The sequence below is a fragment of the Geotrypetes seraphini genome, chromosome 5 (assembly GCF_902459505.1).
Source record: "Geotrypetes seraphini chromosome 5, aGeoSer1.1, whole genome shotgun sequence".
NCBI lineage: Eukaryota > Metazoa > Chordata > Amphibia > Gymnophiona > Dermophiidae > Geotrypetes > Geotrypetes seraphini.
The window spans coordinates 115,545,284-115,557,817 of record NC_047088.1 but is presented as its reverse complement, the minus strand read 5'-3'; the positions used below and the strand labels follow the sequence as shown (position 1 = coordinate 115,557,817).

General features: G+C 46.4%; 1 protein-coding gene across 1 annotated transcript in view; it reads left to right on the top strand.

Annotated features, from left to right (window-relative positions):
* The window catches only part of MCM3AP (minichromosome maintenance complex component 3 associated protein), a 556,273-nt gene that overhangs the window by 436,104 nt on the left and 107,635 nt on the right, over positions 1-12,534 (top strand). The window contains 1 exon segment of the mRNA XM_033944925.1: positions 2,357-2,618. Coding sequence (XP_033800816.1) covers positions 2,357-2,618 — 262 coding nt within the window.

The following is a 12,534-nucleotide window of genomic DNA, read 5'->3' as shown; positions in this document are numbered from 1 at the left end:
TGCCAAGAATATTTTGAGTTTAATGATAGAGGTAGTAAACGTTTGGCTCATAAATTGAAAACCCGGGCCACCCGCAATAATATTTTGGGTATACATGATTTCTCGGGTGTATACTGTACTTCCATACAAGATATGGGTAATGCTTTCCAGCAGTTTTATAATGATCTTCATCAGGCAAATCCATCCTCCCTCGGGCAGGATTATTTGGACCAGATTCTGCTTGCGGCTCTCTCTGAGGGGGAAACGGCTCAGTTATCTAGACCTATCACAGCCATTGAGGTGGAAGAGGTGGTTCATTCTCTTTCTTTGAATACTGCCCCTGGTTTGGATGGGTTTACTAATAAATTTTATAGAACTTTCCCAACATTTATTAGTGCCATTGTTGGTCAGAGTATTTAATAGTTTTGATGCTTCTCATCCGTTTCCCCAGACTTGGCGCACGGTGGCAGTAACGTTGATTCATAAGAAGGGGAAGGAGCCCTCTACATGTGCGGCCTATCGACCTATCTCATTGCTCAATGTAGATTATAAGATTTTTACTAAAATTTTGGCTCTGAGATTACAGGTATATATGCCTAAATTAATCCATACCAATCAGGCGGGCTTTATCTCCTGGCGCCAGCCTTTTGATAATATCAAAACAGCTCTGCATTTAATTTGGCATGTTAGGAGAGAGGGTGTCCCTGTTCTCTTTCTATCCCTCGACACGGAAAAGGCATTTGACCGGGTGAGTTGCGTATATTTATTTAAGGTATTGCAAAAAATGGATATTGGACAGAGATTTTATGGTTGGCTCCAATTATTGTATGATACCTCCCTATATCCCAGTTGAAACTTAATGGTACCTTGCTGTCTGCTATTACTATGGAGCGAGGGACGCGACAAGGATGTGCCCTTTCTCCCTTGCTTTTTGCGCTCTCTTTGGAGCCTTTGGCGAGCCGGATTTGGTACCAGGGAGATATTCAAGGGATTCAATTAGATGTACATCAACATAAAATTCTGCTTTATGCAGATGATATTTTGCTTCTGTTACATGACCCTGAGATGTCTTTACTTAATGTGATTCGTAAGCCACAACGGTTTGACCCGCTCTCCGGTTTTAAAGTGAATATGGTTAAATCGGAGATCTTAAATGTGACCCTGAAGTAGAATACTGTCCGTAGAATGCGGTCTGCCTTCCCCTTTACATGGGCTTCTAATTTTATCACTTACTTGGGCGTTAACTTGGCAGCAGGTCATATGCAATTATATAAATTTAATTATCCAGAGTATTTGCATGGCTTATTTTTGGATTTGGAGCATTGGGAGGGATTGCATCTCAGTTGTATAGACCAGATTTTGGCTGTCAAAATGATGATCTTACCTAAATTGTTATATGTTTTTTTGGCCCTTCTCATAGCTTTGCCTGAGAGTTTTTTTCGTCTCTTATCTCGTAAGGCGTTTGCATATATTTGGCGGAAGAAACCTCTGCGGGTCCGCCAGAGTATCCTGTATAAATCTGAATTGTAAGGGTATGTTGCTTGGCTTTGGGACTCAACTACATATGGCTCTAGCTCTCACTCTAAGGGGGAGGAACACATGCTTAGAAAAGTGTTGGATTTCTACAACTCCTGGATTGCGGGAAGGGATTGAACACCTAGCATATGGAATCCTACAAGGACTAAAAGATTATTATCCAAGGTAAAAACCTAATCTTCCATTAAAAGCTCATTTGGAACTGTTTTTAGAAATATGGCTTATTTGTGTGACTGATAAACTTTGGTATTCAGAAAATACCTGGCACAGATATGCAACTTTGCTTTAGGGTAACTAAATTAATAAGAATGTGAGTAGTTCTGAAACAAGCAGGTACCTGTCACGTAACATAATAACATAGTAAATGGCAGCAGTTAAAGACCTGAACAGTCCATCCAGTCTGCCCAGTACTCACACTCATTATATAGTGTATTCATGGGTAAATTGTCTTTTCTTTAATATTTCTGGGCAATAGACCATAGAAGTCTGCCAAGTACTGTCTTTAGGTTCCCACTGCTGGTGTTGCCATTGAAGCACACTCCAGCCTATCCTACCCATCCTGTCACTGGAGCTTCTATCAAAGCCCTCCCCAGCTCATCCTAAACCAAATCGCCATATAAAGAGCACAAATCGTGCAGGTTTGCCCAGTACTGACTTTAGTTTGTTTTATACCATTCATTTTCTAATTAGAGATACTCTGTGGTTCATCCTACACTTTTTTGAATTCCATCACCATTTTCATCTCCACCACCTCCCTCTTAATGGCAGAATTACGTTGCTGAAATCTTAACAGAACAAGTAAATTTTGTAGATAATGTAATTAATGTTGATAAATTTACAGGTATCTTATGGCCCCATGAGTAATTCAGAACTGGATGCAGTTGAAGTTCAAAAGGATATGCTTGGAACCAGTGCTCTGGTTTTGATGCTGTCTCCCAGAGTGAAAAACCAGGATGTCATGGAGGATGATATATACTGGCTTTCTGCTCTACTACAGCTGAAGCAACTTCTGCAGGCTAAGCCTTTCCAGCCCTTGCTTCCTCTGGTGATCTTTCTCCCCAGCCTGGAAGAGACCCCTGAAGAGAGGGAAGAAGTGGAGGAAGGTACGATCAGGGGCATTAGCCTTCAGATTATACCATTTAAAAATGAAAGCTATCAACTTTTCATTTTATGTGTCTTGTCATTATCCAGTTAAACTGAAATTTAACATTTCATATTATAAAATTTGCTTGCAGCTGAGCAAAATTTATTGAGTCAAGTAAAGTTGACAGTCTGTACTGTACTGGAAATATATACCTATGCTGGAAATATATGTCTGTACTGTACTGGAAATATATACCTACTGCCTCTTAGAAAATGCAAAAGAAAAGCAATGACCTATATAGATCCATGTACAGTATGTTATATTTTAGTATAGTGTGAGAGAGGCTGAAAAATATTCTTTATTGACTTGCACAAGGAATAAATGATGATAGTTAAGCTATTTGCTTCCATCTGTAGGTTTAGGGAAAAGAAGAGAAAAAGATGACACTAGAATAGGAAAAGGATTAACCTGGGGGAGGTTTGCCTGTGAGAGGGTCTCTTTCATGATAAGGAGGCCTACAAAGGGAGAGTCAGGTGCCATCAGGGGGAGATGTGAGTTGACATCAATGGGGTATGTGTATGCTACTAGAGGAAGGGAAGGAGCTTTCGGGGGAGCTTGTGTGTGTTGCTGGGATGGGGAAGTTGCTCAAGAGGGTTGAATTCTAATCAAGGGAGAAGCTAGCATTAGGGTGGGCAACTTACAGAGGGGTGGATTCTGGCATCATGGGGAAGGCAGATATCTGTGCTTACAACTGCTTCTACAGCAGGCACTTAGACAAGCCTCAGGAGAGGTGTAAATGCAGGCATATGTCTCTCCATACAGCTGTGACTTCCCTATATAAAATAGGGAATGCATGTCAGTATTGTGGGCCCACTCAGACCTCTCCTTCTCCATAACTTTGCCATGCTCTCTTTACACCCCTTGCATGTACACTCCCTTTAAACATTTGACTTATGTTCTTATGACTTATCCATACATTTAAAAGATACCATTTACACATAGGCATGCTTTTAAATTAACCACCTTAATTTGAAAAATGCAGATCCCTCCCTTAATCTGCCTCATGGAATACTTCCATTTAGTTCAGGTAAAATTACACACGTACATTCTGTATGTGCTTAACTTTATGTAAATAAAGCAAAAAGTACTGCTATATGTACAAAAATGTCCTATAAATTGCTCACCTAATGATATTTACAGTAGAAGAATTGCATAGTGATGGGGCAATAATCCAAAATGTTTGCATTTAAAATTTACACAGAAGGATGATGTCATTGCTGTGAGTCTAGGTTAGAGAAAAAATAAGCAAAGCTCTGTTAGCTGCCAGAGCTTTCTAGAATAGTGTATCATATGCAGGCTTCCTGTATTTCTGTGGCTGTGTAAGGTCTTTCCTTATGCAGACCCCAACAATCACTTTTTTCTAAAGGTGAAAGTACATTTATATTACTTAAAGCCTATTTTCTTCATCAAGGCCAGAAGTCCTAAACAGATTTTTTATTGTGGTTCACAATTTTCCTTGATTTCTGGTATGGCCCTGATCTGCATTGGCATTGGTGCATAGAGACATCAGTCCCAGCAGTTTCAATAAGAACACAGCAGTGCATTAGGGCAACATGGGTAACTGATGCTCTCAAATTGTATCTGTTGTGCCTCGGGTCTGAAGTCAACATTCCTAGTTGTGCCACGTGTCAGAAGTTGATGAGTAAATGGTTTTTGTGGATGTCAAGAGCCAAAGTAGCAACTCTTCCCCTTCAAGCCACTGTGGCCAAGTAGATTGGTATCAGAGGCACTGTCTCCTGGGAACTCTGGAGCTCTGCTGAATATACACTGACAGGTGTCATCAGTAGAGACCATTGGGACCAACCATAATCAAAGTTCCACTTAAAAGCAACAGGTTATACTATATTGGTACTAGCACCAAGGGATTCTAATATTATATGAAGGTATATATGTTGTCTGGTGTGACAAAATGGCCTTAGTACTGACTTGGACAATGAGAGCACTCTTTGAGGCACTGTACTATATCAGAAAGAGACCCTAATATTTCAGGAGTTACTAATGATTGACCAGTTATCTCATGTGATGTTAGGCCTCTTCTAGTCCATTGGGGAGAGTTACGGAGCAGCATGAGGGCAAAAGGCAGACACTGAACACAATCTTTTCCCTACTCAGATGTGAGGACACATAATTGCTGCTTTATCAAAGCATTGGTCCTCTCTACCTGGCCAGGGCCTTGAGGAATGGTAAGGTGAATGGAGCTACCACCTAAGCTCAAATTGTTGCTCTAATCCCTCCCAAAGGGATGACTAAGGCAAGGGCCTTAGTCAGATGCAGTTACCAAAGATATATCCCAAGTAGGAAAGAAATGAAAAGTCAGCTGCTTAATAGTGGCGAGAGCTATACAATTTGTAGTGGGGTAGGCTTCAACCTACCCATAGAATCTACAAACACAACAAGCAGATACTTTAACCCCCTTTTTACAATAGGTAACTCAGTACATTCAACCTGTATGCACAGAAAAGATCTGCATGGAATGCAAATAAGAAGTGGATAAAGCAATTTATCAGAACAAATGATCAACTCATCCTTTTCCATAGGCCTTCAGCTGTGAGAGCTGTTCCCTATCCAGCCCACACTGTACACTGGTGGGGACCCTTCAACTGCTCCAATGCAACCATTTCCAGGTGCAGCTTTAGGATAAAAAGGCAACAAATAAGTAGGAGTTAGTACACCATGGGCTGATGCTTTAGCAGTTTGATCTGCAAACTGGTTTCTCTTACTGTTTGGATCTAGCCCTTTAATATGAGCTGCACTCTGTAACACAGCAACATAACATCAAAATACACTTTTATACCACTGTACCTTTCAGTTCAAAGCAATTCACATAGTAATAAAGTTATACAAGCATAACAGATTGTAATATCATTTATAAAATTTATAAAACAGATAAGTCTTCAATGCCTTTCTAAAAATCTGATAAGAACTAGAATCCTTTATTAATTTACCAAAATTCATCTCTCATAACACAACCTAATAGGGGGATAATAGGCTAATTCCACAATGCCAAATAAATATTTAAAAAGGATGGAGTCAGTGGTGAACCCTGAAAGACTGCACATGAATTTTTCAATTTACTGCTCGACTGGGCACTTAATAGCCTCCAGTAGTCTGTGAACATATTCAGCATGGTTGATGGACCTATTAGAGGAAGTCAAAATTCTTCTTTGTACCTAAAATTTGTCCAAAGTCTCAAACAATTCTCAAAGCATAAGCACTGTCAATGTAAATGTTTAAATTGCCCCAATTCAAAAACTCTGATCATAGCAAACAGTAACAGTTCAAGCAAATAAAACCTTAGAGTATAATCAAATAAGGGCAAGCAAGGAATTCTAGTCAGATAATCTTTTTTTTTTTTTTTTTTTTAAGTTCAGTAAAGACTGATAATAGTTCTTTCGTATACAATCTCTTTGGATGCTGAATGGATGGGATCTTGTATCTTTATTAGCTTCAGCTGCAGGCAACTAAAAGATGTTATCCCAGGACAAGCAGGCAGCATATTCTCTACATGTGGGTGACGTCATCCACGGAGCCCCGACGCGGACAGCTTTTCAAGCAAACTTGATTGAAGATCTCAAGTTTGCTAGTGCTGCACCACGCATGCGTGCGCTTTCCCGCTCCACTAGAGGGCGCATCCCCTCCTCGTGGTCTTCAGTTCTTAGTTTTCCGCGGAGCCAGAAAGCCCTGCCTCTCTTCTCTGCGTTTCTGCCTTTCTAGCACCACGGTTTCTTTGTTTTCATTCGAGAGTCGCTGTGCGGTTTATTCTTGTTTTTTCCTTATGTCCCGGCCTCTCACCAGGTTTAAAAAGTGCACGCAGTGCGGTCGGGTTATTTTGATCACAGACCCGCACCACTGGTGTATACATCCTGTGCCTGGGAGCTGATCACCCGACGGACTCCTGTCCTCATTGTACCACTCTTCAACCTCAGGCTCTGTGGCGGCGTCAGGCCAGGATTGCAGAGCTCTTCGCCATGGAGACTGACCCCGCTTCGGCCCCGGTCTCGGCCTTGACCTTGGCCTCGGCCTCCATCTCGACGTCGGCCTCAAAGACCTCGGCCCCAGGCAAGTCTCCCTCGACTTCGAAGGCCTCGGGGGAACTCGGCTTTGAAGACCTCAGCTCTGGGTAAGTCCCCTCTTCCGTCTTCAGGTTCAGTTCAGCTACCAAAGAAGCCTTCCTCGGAGTCTCTGACAATCCAGGCGGTGAGTGTACTCCCACCGGCCTCGACGAGACCATCGTCTAAGGCCTCTAAGCGTGCCTCCACCATAAGGGAATACTCTTCCTCGAGGTCGCCCTTGGTGGACTGCACTGTTGCACCTGTACATCTAAATATGGTCTTGGTGCCGATGTTCGAGGATGTGCTGAAGGCGATCATCTCCTCGGCTTTAGCTCAGCTTGCCCCGTCCTCGCGCGTTGTGGACCAGCCTGAGCGTTGTGTCGAGGTTTCTCGAGGCAAGGTGCGTCGGTCTCGTCGTCTGTCCTCGTCTGACTCCTCGCCCCTTCCTTCGAGGCCGGCTTCGCCCTCGGACCAGCCTCGGTCGAGGCACCGGTCAAGGTGTCCTCGCCCTCGTCTCGGCGGCTTGCGAAGCGTTCCCGTGACTCTCCCCCGAGGCGGGGTAGGTCTCCGGGTCCTCACACTACGGGGTCCATTAAAACTTCGGACCTGACTCTGTTCAACCCGAGTCTGCTAAGGTCGCCTGTCCAGTCCGGGGCGCTGTCCCGCGAGGCCCCGGTCTCAGGGGGGTTCTGCCTCGTTTTCCCGGGCGGCTTCATCGGGCCTCGGTGGCCCGGACCCCGGGATCCTCCCCTCTGGAGACCTCCAAATGCAGGCTCTCGTCGACTCGTCCCCGTTCTTTTAGCGAGGCTTCCTTGGCGTCCATGCTTGTGGATACTGATATGCCAGCGCAGTATTCCAGGGAGGCTTCCCCTTCCTTTTCTGCGGCCTTGCGGTCTCGTTCGACCACCCCCCTCAAGGAGCAGTCTGAGAGCAGGCCCTCTTCCTTTACTAGATTTGTTCAGGACATGGGGAGGGCCTTACATTTGGACCTTCAGTTGAATTCCAAGTATACCAAGGAGTATTTGGAGAAGATGGAGCTTCCCCACCCTCCTAAGGAGTCTTTGAGGCTCCCCTTGAACCCAGTATTGCAACAGATGTTCTTTTGCAATCTGGAGACTCCTTATGCTATCCCGGCCATTCCATTTAAAATGGAGTCTCGGTACCGGACGGTGCCCTGTAAAGGGTTTGAGAAAGCTCAGCTTTCCCACCAGTCTTTGGTGGTGGAGTCTACTCTCAAGAAGTCTCGTCCTTCCAAGGTGTATGCAGCTGTCCCGCCGGGAAGGCCGGACTATGGATAAGTTTGGGAGACGCTTGTATCAGAACTCCATGATGGCAAACAGAGTACTGAATTACAACTTTACTTTTACCTCCTATCTTAAGTTGTGTGTTAAGTCCCTTCCATCTTTCCAGGAGGATTTGCCGGTCCAGCGCCGTGCGGAATTTCGCAGGCTTGTGGATACTCTGTCGCAGCTTCGACTGTACATTTTCAGGCTGCCTATGATGCGTTTGAGCTCTCTTCCAGGGTCTCGGCCTTCCTGGTTCAGGAAAAGTTCTGCATGCTCTCGCTTCCTACTTTGTATCCCTTGATGGACGAGGGGGACTGGTTGTGTTCCCTCGACCTGAAGGAAGCCTACACTCGCATTCCGATCCAGTCGGCTCTCGACAGTTTCTTCGCTTTCAAGTGGGGAACCTTCATTTACAATACCGGGTCCTGCCCTTCCGGCTCGCTTTGTCTCCACGGGTCTTTACGAAGTGCCTGGTGGTGGTGGCAGCGGCCTTGCGGTCGCAGAGCCTTGAGGTTTTCCCGTACATCGACGATTGGCTTATCAAAGTTCCGTCGAGGGAGGGGGTTATTTCAGCGACCTGTCAGACTATTACCTTCCTTCAGTGTCTGGAGTTCGAGGCAAACTTTCCCAAGTCCCAGTTGTGCCCCTCTTAGTCCCTGCAGTTTATCGGGGCCGTGCTGGACACGGTTTGCCTCGGGGTGTTTTTGCTTCTGCCTCGGCAGGCCACCCTTCTTCGGCTGAGTCAGCTGGTGTCCCAGAAGTCTTCGGTCTCGGCCAAGCAGATGATGATCCTCTTGGGGCACATGGCCTCCACCGTTCATGTTATGCCGTTCGCCAGGTTACATCTTCATGTCCTTCAGTGGACTCTGGCGTCTTAGTGGCGGCAGGATCGGGATCCCGCTTCTCAGCACATTGCAGTGACTTCCTCCTTAAAACGCTTGCTCCATTGGTGGGCCAGCTCTTCCAATCTGTGCAGAGGTTTTCTCTTTCTCGTGTCCCCGCCTCAGAAGGTTCTGGCGATGGACTCCTTGGCGTACACCTGGGGAGCGCACCTCAATGGCCTTCGGACTCAGGGTCTTTGGTTGAGTGTGGACCGTCGCTGCCACATCAACTTTCTGGAGCTCCAGGCCATTTACAATGCCGTGGTGGCTTTTCTTCATTTGCTTCGGGATCGGGTGTTCCTGGTGCGCACGAACAACCAGGTGGCGATGTATTATGTGAACAAACAGGGGGGTACGGGTTCCCTCTCTCTCTGCCGGTAAGCTCTTCGTCTATGGCGGTGGGTGTTGCGCCACAACATCTTTCTTCGTGCTGTGTATATCCAGGGCGAACACAATTGCCTGGCGGACAAGTTGAGTCGCCTTCTTCAGCCGCACGAATGGTCACTCCATTCCCAGACTCTGTGTCACGTGTTTGTTCGGTGGAGAACTCCGCAGACAGATCTGTTCACTTCTCCCCTCAATCATAAGCTGCCTCACTTCTGCTCGAGGATGTACTCCCCGGATCGTCTCGAGGCAGATGCTTTCCTTCTCGATTGGACAGGCAGGTTCCTCTATGCGTTTCCTCCCTTTCCTCTGATTCTAAGGACGCTTGTACACCTCAAGTCGTTACACGCCAACATGATTTTGATAGCTTCTCGGTGGCCTCGGCAGCCATGGTTCTCCCTTCTCCTTAAACTCAGTGTCAGGGAGCCTCTGCTTCTGCCTGTCTTTCCTTCTCTGCTGTCTCAGAGACGGGGTTCGCTGCTGCATCCCAATCTGTGATCTCTGCACTTGACGGCTTGGATCCTTTCCACCTGATTCCTTCCCTTGAGTGATCTCGGGAGGTGCGAGATATCCTGGAAGCTTCTCAGAAGGCTTCTACTAGGCAGTGTTATTCTCAGAAGTGGTCTTGGTTCGTCACGTGGTGTGTTTCCCAATGCGTTGAGCCTCTACCTGCCTCCTTGTCCTCGGTGCTGGATTACTTGCTTCATTTGTCTCGATCTGGCCTCAAAACAACTTCTATTAGAGTCCATCTCTATGCGATTGCTGCCTTTCATTGGCAGCTCGATGGGAAATCGCTCTCGGTCCATTCGCTGGTTTCTCGCTTTATGAGGGGTCTCTTGAATGTCAATCCTCCTCTCAAGCCTCCCCCGGTGGTTTGGGATCTTAACGTGGTTCTTGCTCAATTGATGAAACCTCCATTTGAACCCCTGGATAGGGCCCATCTGAAGTTCCTCACTTGGAAGGTGATGATCCTGATTGCTCTCACATCTGCTAGCAAGGTCAGTGAGCTGCAGGCTCTGGTTGCGGACCCACCTTTTACTATCTTTCATCATGACAAGGTGGTCCTGCTTACTCATCCTAAGTTCTTGCCTAAGGTGGTTTTGGATTTCCACCTTAATCAGTCTATTGTCCTTCCTGTGTTTTTTCCTAAGCCCCATTCTCATCCTGGGGAAGTGGCGCTTCACACTCTTGACTGTAAGCGGGCGTTGGCTTTCTACCTACATCGCACCCAGTCTCATTGGAGGGATCCTCAACTTTTCTTGTCCTTTGATCCTAATCGGTTGGGACGTCCTGTTTCCAAGCGCACCTTGTCCAACTGGTTAGATGCTTGTATTTCCTTCTGCTTCGCTCAGGCTGGTCTCTCGCTGCACGGTCGGGTCACGGGGCATAAAGTCCGAGCGATGGCGTCGTCGGTCGCTTTCCTCAGGTCCACGCCTATTGAGGAGATCTGTAAGGCCACCACTTGGTCTTCGGTTCATACCTTCATCTCTCACTATTGTCTGGATGCTTTTTCCTGACATGATGGCCATTTTGGTCAGTTGGTTTTGCGTAATCTGTTTTCATAAATTGCCAACTTTCCCTCCGTCCCTTTTTGATTAGCTTGGAGGTCACCCACATGTAGAGAATATGCTGCCTGCTTATCCTGGGATAAAGCACAGTTACTTACCGTAACAGGTGTTATCCAGGGACAGCAGGCAGATATTCTTGCAACCCACTCACCTCCCCGGGTTGGCTTCTTCGCTAGCTATCTGAACTGAAGACCACGAGGAGGGGATGCACCCTCTAGAGGAGCGGAAAGGCACACACATGCGTGGTGCAGCACTAGCAAACTTGAGATCTTCAATCAAGTTTGCTTGAAAAGCTGTCCGCGTCGGGGCTCCGTGGATGACATCACCCACATGTAGAGAATATCTGCCTGCTGTCCCTGGATAACATCTGTTACGATAAGCAACTGTGCTATTCCTCCCCTTTGGGCTACCTGCCCGGGAGCTTCCTGTCTTGCCCAGTTTTGTTCTGCAGCTTCTCTGCATGTTATCATCTCTGTTAATTCTGCTCATGATTTGTTTTATCTTCCTAGTCCTTTTTGATTTTTTTTTCGCGGCTTTGTCCACGTCCTGCAGATCAGCTTGGTGCGGGTGATCCTTCGGCAGGAGATTGCAGACATTTTAAAGTTGTCTGCTTCTGGAGGGTGCTCTGTAAGCCTAAAACTGCAGTAAGCCCTCTGGACAGCCTGCAGATTGGATCGGGTCTCCGGGTTCGGGAGCCATCTCTCCCCTGGTTCGTCCACAAGGGGGTAGAGTGCAGGCTGCTGCAGTTCCGAGGAGGTACGCCGGGATCGGAACCGCGCCGCGTGTCTTCCCTGAGGGGTTCTGGTGATCATGATCTGAGGTGGCAGGGAAGGTGAGGCAGTCAGAAGACCTGAAATATCCAGTTTATTCAGCTTCTGAGGTACTGATCTCCTTGCTTATACTGTGTTTTACAGGCTGCCATAGACTTTCATTGCAGCACATGTCTCTGTGGTGTCTGAATATCACAGAGTTTGCAGATTTGGGGGGGGTCTTCAAATTGGGGTTTTGGGGGGATTTTCCTGCATGCCTTGGTCCCCCCACCTGTAAAATCTAATTTCTCCATTTTTCTGCATTTTTAACAGCTGTTTTTTTGTCAAAATCGGTACCCGCAGCGGCCATCTTGGATTTTCTTTAAAGTTTTTAAAACTGTATTATTTTTGGACTTAGAAACTTTGTTTTTGCTCCAAACTTCACAGATGGTCACTTCAGGACAGGATGGCATGGATTCATGCCTTAAATATGCCGGATGGCTTGCAGAATATGCGGCGAGGGCCGTGAACTGTGTGTGGATGCTGCATTATCCTCCTCCGGGGAGGTTCTAATTGCCTCCGATTCAGCTGGCGATGCGTTTCCAGCGTCTGGGATGCCAAATTTGGACGAGGAGAGTGCTTCTGCGAAATGCAAGCGCAGTTCCAGGGATAAATCTCATAAGTCTTCAAAACACTCCAAATTGGAGTCCCGCAGATTGGCCCTGGCCACCAAGGACTACTTTCCGCCGGAATTTGTGGATATGATGTATCAGACTTTCATGTGAAAGCAACATGGTGGACTGATGACAATAAATGGGATGTGGCTTTACCAGGGTTCAAACTCTACAGGAGAGATAGGTCACACAAAAAGGGTGGAGGAATAGCGCTATATATAAAAGATTCCATACCTTCAACCAGGATGGAAACAACAGTAAGGGCGGATGACTTGGAATCA